Source organism: Cinclus cinclus, chromosome 14, assembly GCF_963662255.1.
Source record: "Cinclus cinclus chromosome 14, bCinCin1.1, whole genome shotgun sequence".
In the NCBI taxonomy this organism is placed as follows: domain Eukaryota; kingdom Metazoa; phylum Chordata; class Aves; order Passeriformes; family Cinclidae; genus Cinclus; species Cinclus cinclus.
In genome coordinates, this window is record NC_085059.1 from 10,857,069 (window position 1) to 10,878,255 (window position 21,187).

At 42.9% G+C, this 21,187-nt stretch overlaps 1 protein-coding gene across 2 annotated transcripts in view; it reads left to right on the forward strand.

The window, feature by feature from the left end:
- The first annotated feature begins 296 nt into the window (after positions 1 to 296).
- FNIP1 (folliculin interacting protein 1) overlaps positions 297 to 21,187 on the forward strand; it is a 64,686-nt gene continuing 43,795 nt past the window's right edge. The window contains exon 1 of one of the 2 annotated variants that reach the window (XM_062502004.1): positions 297 to 393. In XM_062502004.1, coding sequence (XP_062357988.1) covers positions 305 to 393 — 89 coding nt within the window. In that variant the 5' untranslated portion in view covers positions 297 to 304. Of the gene's footprint in view, positions 394 to 20,865; positions 20,886 to 21,187 lie in introns of those variants that run through there. The other variant, XM_062502005.1, reaches the window with a different exon arrangement.

Consider the following 21,187-nt stretch of genomic DNA (forward strand, 5'->3'; position numbering starts at 1 on the left):
GCGAGTGAAAGGGAGGAACTCCAAACGCCCCCCGAGCTCGGAGGTCCCCGCGGTATTGACGGAGCTCCGCTCTTCACGTGGGACCGCCCCACGGGGCCCGCCCCGCCCGCCGGGCGGCCCCGCTCTCTCCGTCCCTCCCCTCGCTCTCTCCTCCCCTCCTGGCAGCGCCGGGTGACTAATTTCTGTCATATGACTGTGACACCGAATGGAGCGGGGCGGGCGGAACTAGCCGCGGCGAAGGGACGGCGCTGCGCGGAGCCCAGCGCCTCGGCGGCGGCGGCGGGGGCAGCGGCAGCGCCCCAAAATGCCGCCCACCCTCTTTCAGAAGCTCTTCAACAAGAAGCACGGCCTGATCTCCCCGGCCAGGGACACCCGCGACGACTGTGTCTTCAGGTAACCCGGACGGGGCCGCGCTCCTCCCCTGCCCCAAACTTCTGCTCCGAGTTCCTCGCTCCCTCTGCCGCTCGGAGGACGCGGGGGCTGGCAGACCCTTCCCTGCGCCATCGGCGGCTCCTCGGCGACGTGCCGTGCTCCCCTCAGCCCCGGGGGATCCGTCATCCGCGGAAGCCCCGGGGCCGCCTTGACCGGGCCCCTCCGGCGGCCGCGGGGCGGGAGCCCCCCGGGACCGCCACGTCGGGGCCGCTGAGGTGCCTCCGCTTTGCTGTCTCCTCACCGGGGTCGCCGCTCCCAGCGCCGCGTCGTGCCTCGCCCCCAGCCCGCGGCTGCCTCCCCTTCCTCGGCGTGTGTGAGGCCCCGGTCCCCGCGGGCCCCTCCGGGGATGCTGCGGGCCGCGGGAGGGCGACCGGCGGGCAGGTCCCCAGGGAGCAGCCTCAGGAACGAGGAGAAAACGTAAAGTTTTGGCCAAGAGAGTAGTGGGGCTTCTAGTGAAGTTCGTCATGCCTCTGACCGCAGCGGCGCTGGATCGGCCGAGCGGGGCCAAGCTCAGCACGGGGAGCGGGGCATGGAGCCCCAGGGCGGCCCGAGGGCTCGCACGGCCCGGGCCAGTGCCTGTGGGGCCGGCCCGGGGAGAGGCTGCTTTCGGGTGCTCCGCGGGGCCTGGGGCTCGCCCGGGGCTTCCGCGGGCTGGTTTGCTCGGAAGCGAGTAGCTTTTGTGCTCTTCCACACGTGAATAATGGTCAGGCTCGAGAGCGATGCCGTGTCTGCGTCCTGGCAAGGAGACAACCTGCAATATAATTTTAAAGTGCAGTTTGCCACCTGGATGCAAATAAAATCTGCTTCATTAGTAAGAGTTACGCGCTTCTTGAAGCACTTGTAACAGTGTGGTGAAGCTCTCCTCCCACCCGCTGCCTTGAAATTTACTACTGAAATTACAAATGATCAGCCCTTGGGTTGCTCTGCAAAGCGACATCTCTAGTGGGCTTAATTTTCTGTAATTTCCCCTTTTAGCTGCAGTATTTAGCAGTTTAGATAGATAATAGTGTATCTGCAGTTACCAAAGCGTGAGGGTTTCCAAAAAATACTGACTGGACTATATGAGTCCTCAAGGACTCAAGACATGCTCCTGGCCATTACTTGGTGCTCACACAATTTTTGAAGACACTGATCCATAACTGCTTTCACATCTCTCTGATGTTCACTGTGGAGTGAATCCTTTTTTTAGATGATCTTTTCTAAGAAACAGAATTTTTTCATGATGTTGATGTCATCTTATTTTCCAAATCATCCTAATACTGGACCAGAGCCCTTGGTGGAGAAGGGAAGGAGTACTAGGACTGCTCTGTATAATTGTCGTGCCTTTTGCCTCGCCTTAGTGATGGTGGTTCATGTAACAGCTGTAACAGTTCAGACCTGGGGCAGAAATGTGGGAATCACAGCCGTGTTGAAAGGATGAGAGCAAGTACTTGGTGCGGTCTGTGCTTCCCTCGTCACCTGAATTATTATTATATTATTATTATAGTGCTGTTTGATATAGGCTTTGTGATATGAACTGTCACCTGGTAACTGGTGAATTTGCAGTTGGGTTTTTTTTTGTTGTTTTTTTTTTTTACTGGGGGATCCACAGGTATAATTTGCAGTGAGAGGCTGATGAGGCTCTGGGGAGGGTAGAAGATCCAGCTCTGACTTAGGAGAGCCAAGTAGTATTTTTGAAGATTAATACAGATGCTCTCTAGGCATATTGCCTAACAGCTGCTTTAATTTTCCAAATGGGGCTAAGTTTGTAGCTAAGATCACAAATTGTTAGGACTGTCAATTCCTGGTGAAACTTTCAGGTAATACAGAAAATAAGGACTGTTATTTATGACACCTGAGTCTTTGGAGACTGGAAACAAGAACTTTAGAGATTAGACTTGCTGATTCCAGTGAGCCTGAATGCAACAGCCTCATCAGTTCCATTGGGGCAAGGTGATGTTTTGTGGACTGATACATTATATCTATTTACAGTCTAAATAACAGAGCATTTCCCAAATACTCTGAGCCCTGGTATTTCTGTCTGTCTTCACTTTGAAAACTCAGGTCTCTTATTGAGGAGACTGTGTAAAACAACCATAAAAATGCATAAATTCTCTTACTATATTTTGTGAATATAGTACTTGGGGAGAAGAGCCCAATTACTCTGGCAATGACATTAGTATAGCAGAACATTTAAGGACGATTTTGCCACTCTTATTTTTTTTTTTTTTACTATGAATATATTTTGCATTTCCATCAGGCTTTTTGTGAAAATTCACCAATTCTATTTGTCTGGCCTTACACTGTTTCAAAAATAAAACAATACTTTTCAGGGGAAACATTTTGTTTAATTGTTGATTTGTTTGTTGTGTGTTTAATTTTTTTTGTTTTGGTTTTGTTTGTTTGTTTTGTTTCCTGTCAAGACTCTCTTTCTGTGCTGTGGGTGTGTGAAATTTTGTGAGGCTAAGTCTGACCAGACCCTGTAAAACCTTTCAGGACTAGGCACTGGAGAAGTTAAGATGTTTAGTAATGGGAGCAGTAAGTTAGAAACTGTAAAATATTTGCTGAGGTGCCAGTTTGCCATTTATATAATTTATTAATATATGTATGCAGTTAAGTTTTCAGAAGAAACTTTAGAGAATCACAGTAGATCCACTAGTTGTTAGTTTCTTAGCTCTTCTGTTTAATCCAGGGCAGTTGGCAGACTTGGCCCTTAAACTGAAATCTCTTGTCAAGCTGTAGCTTGGTATTCACATGGTGAGTTAGAATATTCAAATTTTAGTAATAAAATCTGCTTATAAGAAACACAAAAACACCTGCAAGTATTCTAGGAGGGAAGAGTCAAGCCCTTATATTCCAAGATGTAGAGTACCTGCTGTCTACTGCAAATAATACTCACGTGAGTGGATTTTCCCTGAGGGTAACTCTTACTATAAATAGGATCTCTTTGCCATATTGTAGCTTCTGGCACAGGCTGCTGCTGGTGACAGGAGAGCTCAGCCCAGACTTGGGCTGCTACAGTTATTAGGAAAATAAAATTTCAGGTAAGCAGTTTCCTAGAATTTTAAAATCAAAGTATTCCTGTTGCAAAAACACAGGTGTTCACATGAGCTGTAGCCTGTATGTGTTTAAAATGGAGATACATTTTAAAATAATACATAAATGAACCCTGTTCCAGTAAGATGGAAATAATCTTACAAAAACTTCCTTAAATTAAGCAGAAGCAGCCATGCATTAATGCTGTATATTATATAGGCACACAAAACATTCCCCTGCACGTTTACATTACTGACTGTTACACATAGCGATTTTCAGCTGTTGTGTCTTTCCTGGCTTTCCAGGGATCCACTTCAGCCCTCTGGAGAAAAGGAAGCTGGTAAGTAACTGAAACCTCAACCAGGTTTTTCTTCTTCAGAATGGGCTCAGTAGATTGAGCCTGAAGCTCAGTAAATTACCAAGAGGGCTGAGGCTTTATATCCTTGTCAGGATGTGTGGGCAGTATTTCCAATGGTAAATACAGCTGCTAGGACTGCAGCAGACTTTCTGCAGGAGAGTATATTGGGATCCTCATTGGACTTGGAGCACTATTAGCATGTGGCAGAGGGAGAGGGATTGTCTTCTAACACTGAACTACAAGACTTGTATGTTTTGGGGCTCTATGTAGGAGGGAAACTCAGTGGGGTTTTTTTCCGTCTTATGTATAAACTTCAAATACCTGTTCCCTTTCTGTCTCTAGACATCCTGCCTGCCTAGCTGGAGGATAGAGGGATTATTAATCAGGAGTTCTTTTTACACTACAGCCCAATAAAAGCTTCAGTGTCTCTTTTTTTTTATTTTAATCCAGGGAACTCTAGAGAACCATCTCACCCTGAGGGGCATTCCACTGATGTTTGCAAACTGCTTTGCTCTTGTTAAAGCACCTGTCATAAAGGTACAGCTGTGTGGTAATTGTTCAAGCTTGACAGAACCCCTTCCAGTTTCAAGTCTTACCAATGGTGTGGGGTATCTTTGGGCACATTCTTCCTTTAGGGCTTTGCTTTGCTTATCTAAGTATTTTTGAGAATGAGTGCTGTTTTTGAAGATGGGAGATACAGGAATAAATAATTCAAAATGTTCTTTATAATGGAGAAAGCCATTTTTTTGGTTGTCCTGGACATGTGCTTTCTTGGAGTCTTCTAGTAATATGTGCTGCTCTTTTATTGAGAGAATAGTTTGCCAGGTTCTTGAGATAGGAAAGGCCTCAGGCTGACTGCAAAGTATTATTTCCTGAAATCTGTCTAGGCAAGCATTCCCCATCAGCCCAGACTATTTCTGTTCTCTGTGGCAGTGACTTTAAATGGTATCCTGAGATTTGTTTCCTTTCCCGTAGTTTTTGGCAGTGGCATTCATCAAGGGAATAAAGCTAGAGTTGTAAATGAGTAGCTTGGTGCAAAGATGCTTCATGAGCCAGTTCTTCTGCAGAACTATTGTTCTTGCACAGTAAAAATGTTACATGCTTTCTTAAAAAGGCATAATTGCTTCTTGAACCAAAGGATAATTTCTCGAAATAAAGTGAAAAGAGACTCAGAGACATTTATTATTGTGTAGCCAGAGACTACTACAGCTTTTTAAAGTGGAGGCTGGAGTAAGGTGAAGGAGGAACAGGAAAGTTGTCTTTACATTGGTATTTCCAGTCAAAAGTTTTCCCCACAGAGCTTTTTTCTCAGGAGCAGGTGGCTTTGTGTATGGCTTGGCTGAGCCCAGGAAAGTGGATCTCTTGCCAAATTGTGTCAGTTCTCGGGGGAAATGCAGCCAGCAAATTCCTGATCCTGATATTTCTGCAGAAGGCTTTTTAAAGTTGTTCCTCAGCAGTGCATCAGGCCAGCCTGACCAAAACCTGTTATTAATGAAACAGCATGTTTTGATGTTTGTTCATTTCTGGCATTCTGCAAGGTTTTTTGTCAATGTTTGTAAAACTCCTGGAATTTCACCACCTCAAAGTCTATCTTCCAAAAGAGCATTAGCTTGACCTAATTTTGTAATAGGTCCAGCTTTTTTTCTTTTCCAGTTATCTGATGAATTTAAAAAAGATTTCATGCCATAATTTTTAAGACTACTCAAATTCTTAAACATCTGAAATGTTACTTGCTTTAAACTATTTTCTGCCTTTTAATGCCCTTTTAAGTTTTGATTTTTTTATAAAAATCTGTCTGTTCTGTAATCTCTGGAAGAGTATGGTTTTGGCTTTTTGGTTGCATTCATTAACTTGAGTGCACCAAGTTTTAATAAATACTTCACTTTGATTTATGCACAGTTTTCTTTATGCTATGATGACTTTGGCTTGTGTTTTGAAATATTATTGCTGTTTTTTAAAGTACTTCTTTTTGCCAAAATCTGTTTTGCATTTCCTGTCATGTAAGTTTTTATGTACCTTCCATTGCTTAAAGTCAATTTTCATCTTGGAAACAGAGACAAACGACAAGATTCCACTGAGTACCTCTGGAGCTTAGAGATAGTTTTGACAATTTCTTCTGAAAAGGCTATTCTCTGAGCCCTCCTTGCCACCATTCTCTAGGTCTCCCAAGTGCTTCTCCAGGTAGAAATGTGGTGCTCCTACAACCCAGCATGTCCTTGAGAATTAGGCACTAGCTCTAAATAAAGCAATGCTGCAAGCTGAGTCTGTACAGTGACTGAAGGAGCTGATAATCAGAGGGTTGGCAGTCCATCCAGTGATTATTTACTTATATTATCACCAGATTTGAAGAAATTAGCTTGGATTGATACTCCCAGCTTGCTAGGTGCATGTGAGTGCATGCTGGGTGCAGAGAATTATGAAATAATTTGAAAACCATTGGGGTGCTTGTGTCTGCCTGGCTTTGTGCCTTGGAAAGTTTTTTCCTGTCCTGATGGGACCTCTGCCTAGCCCTTGCTTCACCTTGGCTTCTTCCCATCACCAGTGGAGCAGGGAACATGAACGATGGGGTGAAAAAACCCTCTGCTCATTTTTTCTCTTGCTTTTTAGAAGGAGGTGTAAAGCTCATTATAAAATGAGCTAACAGGTGGAGGGTCACCCTTTACTGCCTTTTCTGCTGGCATATCCTGTGGTGGCTGGGAGCTTGTGGTGACTTGAGAATTTGGCATCACGAGGCTGCTCTGCCCATCCTGGCCATCCCAAGCACTGTTAGTGCGCACTCTGCTTCCTCCCAGCCTGCGCCATCGCTTCCTTCTTGTGGGATGGCCTTGGTTGTCTGGGTATAGCTGCAGTCTCCTGCTTCATTGAGTGGCCCTTGGAACAGTCACTTTCTTGGATTCTTCTCCCTGCATTTCAACTCCTTCCTCTAAATTAGAAGACTTTTTGAGGAGAAGTTGGAGTGAGTGCATCTTGTACATAGATATACTCAGGTAGACATGCTTCACACTTGGGTTACACTGGCAGGTGTTCTAAGTACACGTTTCTACAAACCCTTGGGGTCTGTTTCTTGCCTCTCCTACTGCAGGTGAGATCATGAGGCGTGAGAATGTGCCAAGAGCATGGAGTGTATGTACCTGCTTGTGCACTGCCATGTTTTCTCCTTTCCTGAAACAATTCCACCGTTTATTTACAGGTGATTGAGGGTGTATTTACATGTCTCTTGTTAAAAAACCTTGCTGACTTGGGATGATCAGCTCATCTGGTTGACTGGTAGATTGTCCTTATATTTTCAAAGGGCTTTATCCCTTGCTCTCTGTATGCTTCAAGTTAGCGTATGTTCATGGTGACGGCTTGGATGAATCCAAGCTTCTGTTCTGGAATAAACTGGACCAGTGTGACTTGGAGCCTGAAACTTGTGTTGTAATTTTGGCTGAATGCTGTAGGTGACCGCTTTAGCAGTGTGTTTTACAAGTGGAAAGTAATGCATGCGGTGGTTTCATGCTCAGTGGTTGTGTTCCCTCCCAGTGCTACATCTGGAGCTGGATGTCTGAAGGATCACATGTTTGTGAGTAATGTTAGGAAAAATGCAAAGCTCAGTTGCAGCAGTGAATCTGCAGTGTGGTTGTGTTGGGCTTCCAGAATCAGCCAAGAGCAGAATTTGTCTCTGAGGACTTGAAAAATTTTGTGTTTGTGGTATTAGATAGAGAGCCTTAATCTGTAAAATATCTGCTGGAGGAGAAAAGTTATGCCCATTAAAAACAAGAAATAATTTTATTAATTGGTAATTGGTTTGCTAATGCACTAGCTACTCCACCTTACAGTGAGTAGTAGCAGAATCCATATATGGGAGATATTAAAATATAGGAAATATATTTGCACAGAATTCATGCGATTCTGTTGTGCCTAAGGAATATGACCATAAACACTACATTCAATCATTAATATGCCCAAATATGTTCTGCTTCATAGACATATGAGTGATTATTTGTAGTCTTTGTATTGAAAAGAATTTGTTTATTTTTACAACAATGCATGGTTAACTTAGTGCTTAGTGCTCAACCAAAGCTTTTACTTGAGTTGATTCTATACATTTGTATAAACAATATTTTTCTTCTCTGAAATGGATAGCTTCTGGAGATACTATTAATCACAATACAGTATGTTGCAGAGTAATTTGTTCAAACGTGAATTGTGGCATTAAATACTTCATGAACTACATATAGAATATTAACAGCGCGTCTATGTGAGATGTATCTGCAAGAACAGTGTGCTTGTAATAAAGTTTTTTGTCTTTTCTAATTTCATAGCTCTTATCAAGCAATTAAACCTTTGGACTTTAACAGTTTGGCTGTATGTAAAAACTTTTTAGATTTTAACAGTCTTGTCTGATGCTTTTGTGTTGATAATCCGGGTATCTTCCAGCTCTTGTATATTAACTGTCTTTAGAACTCTGGCCTTGAAAGAACCCGTTTTGCACAGGTGGAGGATTCTACAGTGCTGCCAGTCTTAGTAACAACAATCCTGGCTGTAGGTACCCCCTCCCTGCCCACATCAACAACCCAGCCCTGTGGCTGGCTGTACCCAGGTGTGGACCTGCAGCAGCCCCTGCTGATAGCAGTCAGCTTCAGGCATGTGAATGATCTATCACACACTGCTGATCCTGCTCTGTTTCTCCAGGATCATTCCACAACATCCTCAGTAGTTACTTTGGTCTAAAATGAGTAAAATATGTCACAGAAACAATCACATTTCCTTTACTCTGGGCACTGATCATACCCTGCACATTCATGATGTTTCATGCCCCTCCAGATTTGAGTGTGCCTCACTGTCAGCACCTTCACATGTTTTTTCCCTTGCTCCACCTAAAATGTCAGCAAAACATACAATTTGTAATAGTACCAGAAACCTTCTGCTCTTTCAGTTTGTGTGCTACAGAGCTGGGAAGAAATGGGAGCCAAATTACAGTTCTCTTCCATCTGTTTTAGTTGATCGATGAAGAAACTTTGAATGCAATTCAGCTCTGACTTTAGATTCTGGCTTTGTGCCTGTTTAAACCAGAGCAGTATCTTCACTCCAGTTCCTGTGTCATTTCCCACTCAAAGAGAGAGAAGATAAATTGTTTAAGCACTGAGCATAGGAACTGTTGTTTTACTATATGCCTTCTTACTCTGTTTTATTTTAGCCTCAGGAGCTATCAAAATGGTGGCTCACACAGTGTAGTGCTTGGCCTTGCATGCCCCTCAGTAACCTCTAAACATTTTGATTGATTTCTGTCTTGTCTGGTGGAGAATGTGAGAACAGAAGCTGAGTTTCTCTAACTTTAGTGAAAATGCTGTGGGTGCTGTTGGGTGTCTCCTGCTCATTAGTACCTGTGAAGCTCTGAGCTGTCTTTTGCTTTGTACATTCCTGTTTCCAATGGCTATGTCCCTGGGACCAGCCAGAGTATGGGCATATTGGAGAAAGACAGTAGTCATGTGGTTCCATAGTTTGCCCTGCATGGTTTGCAGGGAACAGCTGTAATGTGACCTCCAGAAAGGCCAGTAGTCCTGGACTACTGTGAATACAAGAATATCAAACCCTCTGTTAGCTAAATTATTCTGCTTTCTGAGTGGTATTAAAGCACACGCTGTCTCCTACATACCCGCATTTCACTTGTCTCATGCATGTCCAAGGTTTAAATCAGGTCTCCAAAGACTGTGTGCTCAGCACTTAGTTTGTCATGTTTGTGGGTAATTATGGAAGACTTCAGTTGGGCAGAGGGAAGCATATCACATGTGAGCAATTAAATGGAAAATGAATGAGATTCTTGACGAGTATTTTTGCACTCTCCTTGCGCTGCCCCTGTCAAGCCTTGCCTAGAAAATGTTCTTGCCATTTGGAGAGTTGTCTGAGTGGTTTGTTTACTCCTTTTCATGAAATTTAATACCAGAAATTTGTAGTGAAAAACTGTGCTAGTTCAGGTGTTAATGAAGAATGGATGCAGATGATAAGCTGTGTGGTTGGGGGTGCAGGGAACAGGCTGTAGATCTTGGTGGGAGCATGTGCTTCTTCTCAGAAGCTTGTTCTAGTTGAGTGATGTTATCTGAGAAGCTGTTAGGGAAAAAGTCTGCCAGAATTTTCTTGTTCCTACAGGAAAAGTGACAGTATTACCCCTTAAGACAGAGTTAAAGAAATGCCTTAAATGTCAGGATAGTGAATTGGCTTACAGTGCTAACTGTGTTTCTATTTAAAGGCAGCCCAAACTCTGACATAGAACTTAAATAGTCAGACAGAAAAAAGTGGTTGGTTTTTTCGGTACTTAAACGTGTTTCAGCTGCTGTGAGTTACTGGAAATTACTGTACTTGCTCAGTAGAAAAGGAAATTGTTCTACGGACAGCATGGAGTACTAAGAAGCTGTGAAAATGAGCATGATGGTTTCTTAACTAGGTATATTTACTAGTCATACAAGAGATACTAATCATGAACTGCTCATACTGTTGTATTTTTTTTTACCAAAACAGACATAGTAAATAAGTGTAGAAGTAAAAAAAAACAAAAATCAAAGCAACTTTAATTTCTTTTGAGACTATAACAGAATTTTATCTTTGTATAAAGAAATATTTATCAAACTTTTTTCAGATAAGTGAAAATATCACTTCATAATAAGACTAATTTATTTTACTTTCTTTAAATTTTAGTAGGGTGTTTTTTTCATAGTATCTTTTCTGAAGTTATCAACAAATTAATAATTTTGGTTTGCCTGAATGTGTAGCTACTTTAAAATGTGTCATCAGATTTTCTTTTTCAATTGAAGAATGTTCAGAAACTGCTAGGTAGCTTATGTTTGTGTGTTCTGTTGGGCTTTTTCTCACATTGGAGGGGGCAGAAAATAAGACCGGGTGTTATGGGATTTTGTTTATTTGTTTGTGATTTTGTTGGGTTTTTCTCCACCTGGGTTTAGTATATACTCATTTAAACACTGGTATTTTCTATTAGTAGCTGTCAGGACAAATCAGTTGAATTGCACTCAGGAGGTGACATTAGTCTATGCCCACACTGGAGAAAAAATCCTATGCAAGATTATGCAAAATTCAGTTATAGCAATTGTTCTCATCTGTATGGGTAGAGAAGACAGAGGAGAAGAAAATTTATTTGGAACGGGGAGTTTGAGAAGAAACTGTTTTTTATATAAAAATTAAAATAAAGAGAAACTTAAATATTAAGGCTAGTACCAAGTGGCCCAGTTCTCTGAAGTCTTCAGCATCCCCACTGGGGTTTGAAAGCTTTCAATGCCAAAGCCTTGAGCTTTGCTAAAGCATATTCATGCTGGAAGAAAAGATCGCAAGAGCAGGAAAGACCTCACTGTTAGATCTGTGTCACGTACATATATATTTGTCTGTGTCAGACAAAATACATGTATCTGTGTATTTGAAAATATACCCAGGTGCCTTCATTTGCTATCATGGCTCTGAGTGTGCAACCTGTCTCAACTCCCAGTAATCAGGATACCACAAAGCAGAAACTTGCCTGCCTTGCTCAGCTGTTGTCTATGGGAGAAGGACTTTGGTGTTTCCCCCAGCAGTGAGACAGGTAAATTCATTTCTTGTTTACAGTGTGTAGACAAGCTTAAATTGTTATGATGTAACACTGGGCAGACTCCTTTGCTTCTTAGATCAGAACCAGATTTTTGTGATTTTGGCAGCTAATAGATGCTGTATAAATATAAGCATTTTGGAGTTGCTCTGTGTTCAGAAGGTTACAAAGGTATGTGTGCAAGTGTAGTTGGAAGCAGTTGTATGATGCTGCTGTGATTACATATATACATTTTACAGGATATAATGGTTTTGTGGGCACAGTGGTATTCAATCAAAGGTTGGACTTGATGATCTTGGAGGACTTTTCCAACCTTAGTGATTGTGATACATTTTGCTTGGGATTGTTCTTGTATTGTTCTCCCTCATTGTCACTGTCCCTGTTCAGTGCTCTGCTTTGGGAACTTGTGTTTACACACTTGCACTCACACACAGAAAAGAAGAGAGTTAAAGCCCATTTCACTTTCCATTCTATTCTTCTGCTCTCTTCTTCTCTGCTGTCCTGTCTGAGGCTTGCAGTGCTGCCTCTCCTCTTTGAAGGGTTCCCCTGGGTGCTGTGCTGTCCCTTCCTACTCCTGCCACAAGTGGGGTGCATCCTGTTAGGATTACTGTTGTCACATAAAGCGATGTGCATGAGCAGGAGAAGGGGAAAGAGAAATGCAAAGCAAAGGGAGCAATTACTTTGCCAAGAGCTCCTTTGGAAAGACCATGAAAAATCAACCCAACAAAACAAGCCAGTCCAAAATGTCCTGCTGGCATTGACATCTATTGCTGTCCAGCACGTGAGCCTTTCTTTACTCTTTATGCAATGGAATAAATAGCTTTGTGTGTCGCTGTGGCTGGTTCACTGCAGGTTACCTGCAGCACTGGGCTTCTTCGTGTTCCACATTTTAAGGATGCTCGTGTGGACAGACCGAAATCTCCTGGCAAGCTGTGGTGGCTGGGAGTGTCTGGAATTACGTTTGCATCAATTCTGTTACTACCAGCTAAGAGGGGTTTATTGAACATACACTAAATATACATCTATATCTTGATTAAGTACAGCCTCTCCCAGTAGAACAACGTAGGTTTTATCAAGTGATTCTGTTGATTCTGTCAGGCAGAGCTGGTTTGGACTGTGTGTTCCGGCTCAGCTCTGTGATAAGGAAGGTGTGTGTGTGGAGTTTCGGTGCTGATACCCAGGGAGGGCACACTGAGCTGAACCTGCAGTTTTCCTTATCAGAGACAAAGATTTTAGCAGTAAGAAAAGCTCTGGAGCATGTAAGGGCTATGTTCAGCTAATGCTCAAAGCTGCCAGGTATCTGTCATGTGGGGTTCTCAGTAATACTTGACCAGTTCAGTCTTTCTGCTGTGGAAAATCCTGCTAGATGGGTAGCTGTGTTGAAGATCTTGGGCAATAGCTAAGGCAATGGCCTATACTGTATTTTCTATTCCTACCATTCTTGGAAACCCAAAACTGTGGGTGTGTAGTGAGACTTAGAAAACTGAAAGGGATGGCAGAAAGCCTGAGGGTACAGATCTCCTTGTGGCAGTGAGCAAAGCACAATGGAGCAAACCCAGTAAAGCACTTCGTTAAGCTTGGTTTAAAGGTTGAGCAGGCCTTAGCTGATAGCTAAATGCGTTTTCACATGTTCTGGAACCAAAGCATTTAGGACCTCACAGTTAAGGTGCATTTACTTAAAGGTGCCAGGCCACCCCAATATTCTGATAATCTGTATTTTTTTCCCAATATTAATGAAGGTATGGCTTGTTCAAGCATCTGATTTTTATTTGTCCTTATGAGTTACATGGAAGTGAAGTCAACCAATGTCTTTAGTGTCTACTCTATATAAATCTACCTTAAATAGTCTCAGGTCACCTTTACATGCTTAATTTGGAAAACAGTTGAGCAGCGTGACTCTTGCCTTGAAGAATTAAGCAGTCTAGGCTGTTCACAGTAGTCTTGGGGCTCTTGCAGTATCTGCACAAATCAAGATCTCATCCCTTCTGCAAGTTAAGTAGGGGCCTGTTTGACTTGTAGAGCCAGTAAGGGAGCGATGTTTAGTGCATGGGTTGGAGCCAAGTTAGAGGAGTCTTCCCTCCTGAAAAGCAGCTGTAGTATAGATCCAGTACATCTAGATATTCATTAGTGTTATTTGGCAAATCAATGAAATCATTCCTAATTGTTTCTGGTTCAGAGCCTGGCAGTGGTCTTGAAATGCAGTGTACTTTACTGTTAAGGGTTTTGAGGGTTATCTAAAGGGATGGGTTAAAGTCTTCTGGACTTATGGCAGCAGGAAACCACTCTGTGTGCAGAAAGATTGCAGAATTGGGCCACATGAGACATTTGAAGGTGTTGGATGATGCTTAGATGGCAAGTGACCAACACTGGTGTCAGGCAGTTGTTGATTCATGGAGAGTATCTATCACTAGGACTTGTGGCATGTTGATATTAATGGGCATCACATATGGATAGGGCAGCCTGGGATTTGATTCCACAGATATGAATTTGTTATATTTGCTTGTATAATCACCCTCTGTCTTGCGTTTGCAGTTGTTCCTGTGATGGGGTTTTGGTGAAAGCTGATGGGGGCAATAAGACTGAATCAGCACTGTGCTTAGGCGTGTGCTCTAAGTCTGTAAGTAGTTTGACTGCTCCCAATGGACCCACTGCTGTGCTTAGCACTAGGGATGTGTTTTAAATAAGTTTTAAAATCTACACAAATTACGAGGGTGAGACTACAAGCACACAGTGTTAAAAATCAAAGATTTAGGGGGTTGTATTCTTCAGGAAAAATCTTTTAGCATTTAATACATTTCAGTGACCTACTGAACTTAAATATCACCTTGATTGGAAAAATGTTTGTCATCTATTAATTTTATGTCACTGTCTTGGTAAATGACCTGGTAACATAGCAAGCTAAAGTTCACTGTAGTCCTCTACAACTTAGGCTTTGGCCTGAGAGCAGCATCTCAGGATTATCCCTACATCAAACCTTGTTTGAACTGGCTACATATAAATAATTGTCTGCCAGCTTTTTGTGTTACAAACATACACAGTTTGTGAAATTGGTTTACCATGTCCTGAAAATTTCTTTGATATTTTTAAAGCCTGTTACTATGGGAACCAGACCCCATAACAGAAAAGCTTTTTGGTGCTAAGGAGGCCAAGAAATTCACTTAATAACAGGAATAAAGCCACAAAAAATAGCCTGTATTCTTTTTCCAAAATCAAACAAACCCCAGAAGAAAGCCTGATATCCTGAAGCATCTTGGACCTAGATTATCAGACGGAAGGGGGGCACTGCTCTCAGGCCTTCAGAATCTGGCCAGGGAGCTCACCCTGTGGATGCCTGCACTGGTCCTGGCCCTTATAGGCAAGAATAATCAGGAAATTCACAAGCATTTTTCTCTGAAATAGTTTATATATTTTTTTTTTACTTTTTTTTCAGTATGGAAAGGTTGAAATGGTGTGATGGATTTGTTTATGGGCAAGAAAACACAAGTTTTGCTTCTCAGAACTGGATGTCTCCTTTGTGCTTTGCTAATACAGAAACTGGCAGAACAGGCATTACTTTGACGTTGGGGCTTGCAGCCCTGTTTCCTCGTGTCTCATGACTTAGTGAATCAACACCTAATTAAACAGTCACATGAGGGACGGAGTAGAATGCTGTTCAAGCACTGATCCCTGTGAATCTTCAGAGAATAGCTACTTATCTCTGTCTTCCTCCTTTTTAAAGGCACCCTGAACAGCTGCAGCTCTGCTCTTTTTTTATTTTTATTTGTTTCTAATTTCCTGGCCCCCCCCCCCCCCCCGAGAAAAGAATAGCACATAGACCTCAGCTAAAGCAACACGCCTATGCAGATAAATGATATCTAGGGTAGGGGAAAATGTAACTGAGAATGTGAATGTTGGGCAAGGAAGTTGGGAGTGTTCTGTGGGCTTTCTTGGTATGTTTAATATTAGCTGTAATTTTACCACTTGTAGCTTGTTACGAAGGTCCATAACAATTGTGAGTGACAAATACTTGTGTAGAGATTTATTAGGCTCTCAATGATCACTCGGTCATAAGTGCAGCCACCTTAATCAATTACAGGACTGTGGCCTACAGCCAAAGAATGCTCCAAGCCCCATGCTGCCTTGCCTGTGCCTGATGACTTTCACCACCAAGACCATATTTTTTCCCCTTATAAAACTCACAAAACAAACATTAATTACATGTTTTAATCAGCATAAGCAGTTGTCTCCCTGCACCCCGACACAGCAGAGGCTCCCAGGTCTCACGCAGGGCTGTGCAGCAGGTGTCAGTGTCTGCAGCCAGAGGTTTTGTGGCTGTCGTGCTGGCACGGGAGGTACCAGTGGTTTGGGTGCTCCATGGAGTGGCATTTCCAGGCTGGAGGTATCCTGGCTGCCTGCTGCCAGGTCAGGGGGTTTCAAGGTACAAAAAGCAGGGTCTGGGCAGATGCCCTGGCAGGGATGCACTGTCTCCTGGCACCCTGGGCACAGCATCACCCACCCTGGTACAACTCACAGATTAAAAAACATGACATTAAAAAATTGCAGCTGTTTGCATTCTAGTCTTTTAGCCTTTTAAAATGTGTTTTTTAGATGTATCTCTCTGATTTAAAATGAAGCTTATTTAGATGTGCTTGCTTGGTGCAAGAATCAGCTGACATGTCAGGCATAGCTAGAGCACACTGCCAGTTCAGTTATGCACCTTGCAGCTTTTTTCTTTTAATGTCTCCTGAAGTAATATATTGAAAATCTCAGTTTTCAGTGGTGCAAAAAGAATAAAACTGCCATACTCCTTATGGCTTCTGGGAAGTACTTGAAAATAAAAGCCTTAAAGATACTTTAAGATGAAGATAAATGCAGGGAATTCAATATTTGTCTATTAAAAATTGAAAATGGTAGGAGTATTCAGCCAAAGTACCCTTATTCCATCAGGAGCCTTTCAAAAGTTTATTGTTAATATTAGGTTCGATAACAGTAGTGGAACCTTAGCGATTCCTCTAAGATGTCTTCATTTTAATGACAAGAGAGGTCTTGTAGTCAACCTTGACTCTTGTTTGTCTGTTATCTTCAGTGTTTCATCTATTAATATTCACAGTTTCCAAATAAAAAGCATCAATTCACCATTAAGTTCCCTAAGCAAATTCTGCAATTGATAAATCTGAGGTAGTGAGCTTGATTTTGTTTTGTCAAGTTAGTTTTGTATGTGGATTTAAGGATTGTTGAACCTATTGCGACATCTCCAGAACTACACAGCGTAAAGGAGGGAACAGAGACTGCCCCCCACAGACCTCCTCTGTTGCATTACATAATTCTGGATGATTTTAGGAGAGTCTTTATTTCCAACAGCTATGCTACTTCCAGCTATGTTCATCAAAAGCAATTTGTATTAGAACGTTTTTCTCCCCAACTTTTCATTAAACGCACACAATACTGAGTTATTTACACTTTATTTTTAATAGCTACAGCAGAAGAGTCTGCTCTGCCCACCCAAGTGTACACAATGAAGTAGCTGTTTGGCAGGGGGAAAATGCCCTGTTGTCTTGCAGTACCAGTTGGTATTATGGAGGTTTGTTCGATGTCTTGTAGTAGATTGCGATTAGAAATGTGATGCAAAATGAGCACAAATGTTTCAGTAGCCTAACCATGCATCAGATTTTTACTTTGATAGTTATTTTTATTTTCAGCATTTTTATCATGACGTGAAAGATTACAACAGTGGATAATAAATCTGCTGAGATCTCCAAGTTCTTAAAAGAGAGAGAATTGTTTTGTGTCCTACCCTCCAAGAATGCTTATAAGCAGATTTGTAGTTACTGATGCTCCTTTACAATGCTGGTAGAGACAGTTTATTCCAGTTGTGAGGCCTTGTGCTGGTATTGAGAATCCTTTGTATGGACAGTTTATAAACTTTTTTTTTTTTAATCTTGTATCAAAAGCACTTTTTTTCAGCATTTTACAATCTTGTTTCCTTTAAAGAATAGAGGGCCCAGGTTTTGAAACTCCTGAGGGCTGTTTGCTGTGATCTTTCTCATCATTTGGGCTCTTGCTGACCTTTGGCTGGGCTTATGTTTGTGTGTGCAGGTTTGTGTGTGTGCTCCAGGTATATATGGAAGGTTCATGCTTTAACATTTCCACTCTTCCTCTCCAGCAGTGAGGAAGGGATACAAAAATGCACAGAAAGCACATTTTTTTAGAAGTCTAGCTCAGTGGTAATCTAATAAGGCAAGTATTTTGTAGAGAAATGGTATCCAAGTATTTCTAGGCAGATTTCAAATAAAATCCTAATTGGTTTTCTCTCTTTTTGTCTAGTGTGGCTTCCAGCTCCTACCTTCATGCATTACTAAGCAATAAACATGTCTTGGCTCACTCACTGGCTCTTTGTAGTGTGCGTTTACAACATGTGTGATGAAAACCTTCCTTCAGAAGAAAGATAGAAAAAACTTGTTAAGGCAGTGAAGAACAAAAATTAATAATTTCATTGCTCCTTAGCCTGTGGTTGGAGCAAGCTCTCTTGTCTGGTTGGTTTAAAATCAGATTATTTATACCCAAAAGGTGCATATAAGCCTTTGCAGTAGTTTTAAGCATTTCCACATCTCCCTTTGGATAGAGTGAAGAAACTGATTATTTTTGGTGCTGTTTGGTTTTGAGGGTTGTTTTGGCATCTGTGTGTTTAAGAGCATGCCCCAGTCCGGCGGGGGGAGTTTGCAGAAGGTCCATTGAGCTCTGGGTTGCTGGGTGTGGTTGAACTCTATCACCTACCTCTTTCACATCTGCAGCTGGGTAGTTGTGGATGGATAGTAGCATGGATACTGAAATATCTCTCTGGCAGGTGATAGGCTATGGAGATTTTGGATAACTTTATTTTTTAAACTTGAGTGTTTTTCTGAAGCAGGGTAATATTACCAGCTTTGTTTTTCAAGCTCAAATTTTAGACACAAAAAAAAAGAGGAAAGCCTTCACCCTTTCAAAGAGAGGCCTGGATATACACCTAGAGAAGAGGATGGTGCATATCTCATGTTAAAGATGCTCCAGTGTTTTCTTGGATATGGGAGTGGTGACAGTGTATATAAACAAACACTGAGTATCTGAATTCCCTTCCTTAAGCAATAAATATTCACTGATTTGGCTAAAGCGCTGTTTACTCTGTACAATTTGAGTCTGTCTCTATTTGCAGAGAAATTCCTTCCAATATTTTTCCTGGTCAGTTGATGGATGGAGGCTGGGTCAGCTTTCAAAGCACTTCTAATATGCATCAGGTTACCCTGAGGTAAAGTAGAAACCTTAGATGTTACTCCTGTAAATAAATGTTTACATAATACATGGCACTTCTCAGCATTGCTTGTCTTAGAAAAAAAGGTCACTTTTGACATCAGTAACCTTTAGAGAGTGGTGTCTTTGCCACACAGGTAAAGGAAATTACTGTGCACTGCGCATTTCCTTCACTAGATCAAGAAGGTAGGTAGGAGTGGTCAAATGTTACTGATTTATCTTGTAAAGCTTGGCATTTTAAGCTTTAAAGACAAGGTTTGGGCTTAAGGCATGGGTCCTGAAACCAGCATATGCCCAGTTTTGCTCCATTTAATTCCCTGACACTAGTCATGTATGAAAAGCCAAGTCTGTAATGTATGTGTTTGTGTCATCAGGCCTCAGTTCTTCATTTCTAAATGAGAAACTTCCTGTAAAGTATGGTAACAAAAGATAATGGTTTTATCTCTCTTTAGTTTTGCTGCTTTTGTGTCAAAACACTTGTCCAGCACCCAACATAAAAATTCTACCATCCAATAAAATGGCAACAAAACCACTGTGGTGGCAAGAGATTAAGGATTTCTCTCTGAACTTAACCCATTGAGCTGTGTCACAGAACAGGGTGCTTTGTCTTCTGCTTTGGAATCCGTTCCAGAGAACAAGCAACATCTAGCCTCTTGGAATTGTATGGTCTTGGAACCAAAGCCCATGAACAGGTACACCAGTTCACCCTCTCTGTGATACTGGGGAACCATTGATAGCATTGGGTTGTGGGATGCAGTGGAACAGGAGAACCTGATGATAAACCCGTTTTTGCTGCTTATGTGTTTAAAATATTGGCAAAACTTGTATGTTCCCAAACACTGGGAAAAAATAAAGTAGGAGGAACTATGATGCTGTAGCCTTCTGCTTTCGTGTATTATCCGAATGAGTTTTACCCAAAAATCATACAAATTTAATAGCATGAGTGATTGGCCCCACCCATGCCTGTGACAAGACTAGATGGCTTTTAATGTGCATTGTGTTTCTGAATGCCCAATTCCTTCTTCACTTTCCTGTCCATCTGTTTCATTCCTCTCCCGCGGTTTAGAGATAAAAGTTTGTAGAGTAGTTCTCTGCTATTTAATGTTTGTTAAAACGCACTTTGCTGTTGTGATGTCTGGGTACCCTTACCTAGCATGACCCGTGTTACCGCCAGAGCATAATCAGGAAACCTTGTTAACAGCCCCCCGGGTTGGTCGCGTATTCTTTGAGGGCATTATTTTGCGTATTTAGTTTTTTACCCCGTCTGTGGCCATCCAGTTGTCTTGCATATCCCCCTTCTTGCCGTGTGATCTTAACGAGCCCTCGCTGCGCACACTGCGCTCTTTGTTCGGACAGAGCGGGGGGAGCGGGACCGGGCGGGATGCGGGAGTCGCGCCGCAGAGGCAGCAGCGAGCGGCGGCGGCCGGGGGCTCCTCGTCCCCCTTCCCCGCCCAGCCCCTGCCCGGAGGAGCGCTCCAAAGCCGCTGTGCGAGGGAGCGCTGCAGCGCGGGGTGTCGCCGGGCCCGGCGGCCGCAGGTGGCCCGCGGTGGCCGCCGTGTCACATGATGGCTGTCAGCGGGAGCTCGGCCACCCGAGCGCCCCGGCTCCGCCGAGAGCATCCCGCCGCTCGCGGGAATGTGAGGGCTGCGGGGGCCGGCTGGAAGGAGGCCGCCGTGCTTCGCCCCCCGCCCCGTTCCTCGCCGAGCGGGCTGGATTCTCGGCGGGTGCCCGGGGACTCGGCCGTGAGACGGAGCCGGGAGCGCGGTGGCAGACAGGAGGCGGATGGATGGCACTGACGGGTCCGGGCCGGCGCTGCCAGGGCAGCGCTTGGCTTCCCCGTGAGTTGCACTGATCGTTCTGCAGCAAACCCTGGAAGAGACGAAGGAGTGGAAAAGACGGGCGCTCTTTTCCTCGAACAGAAATTCCAGGCTGTGCGGAACTGTGGGGCAGGATTTGGGTTATGAAACTTCGGGACAGCACAAACGCAGCCTGGTGAAAACCCCGACGCTGCTGTCCTTAAGGTGGTTTCTGTGCTCCTGTTGCTAGGATTAAGGTTTTTGCATTGCAGCATGGAGAGTCTTTTGTTTGAGTTAAATTCAGACCTCTTGATATGTCACCTGACAGTCTTGTGGTTTTGGATGAATATGGCTCATAGCTATTATTAACCTGAGTTGGCAGCCAGGCACAACAGGAGTTTATAGGGATTTTGAGAAGTGGAACTGCTCGGAGGACAAAGATGCTTCCCAGGTATGGTCACTGCACAGTTCTTGAGATTATTTGAGTTATTTGAAAGCTTATTATTTCCCCTGTGATAAAAATACTTTTCCTCCAGAGATGTGAATCTTCCGGAGATATATTTTTTATGATTCTTACTATAATTTTATGCTAAAGGGCGCAATATTTTTTTGCCTGTATTGATTCTATCTTGTAACTTTGCAAAGGGAAGTGCAGTCTGCTTTAATAATGTAGTTTTGTTCAGTGCTAGTGAATTTAACTGAAAGGAACTGTGTGTCGTTTGTGTGTGGTTTTAATTAAAACCACATTTCAAG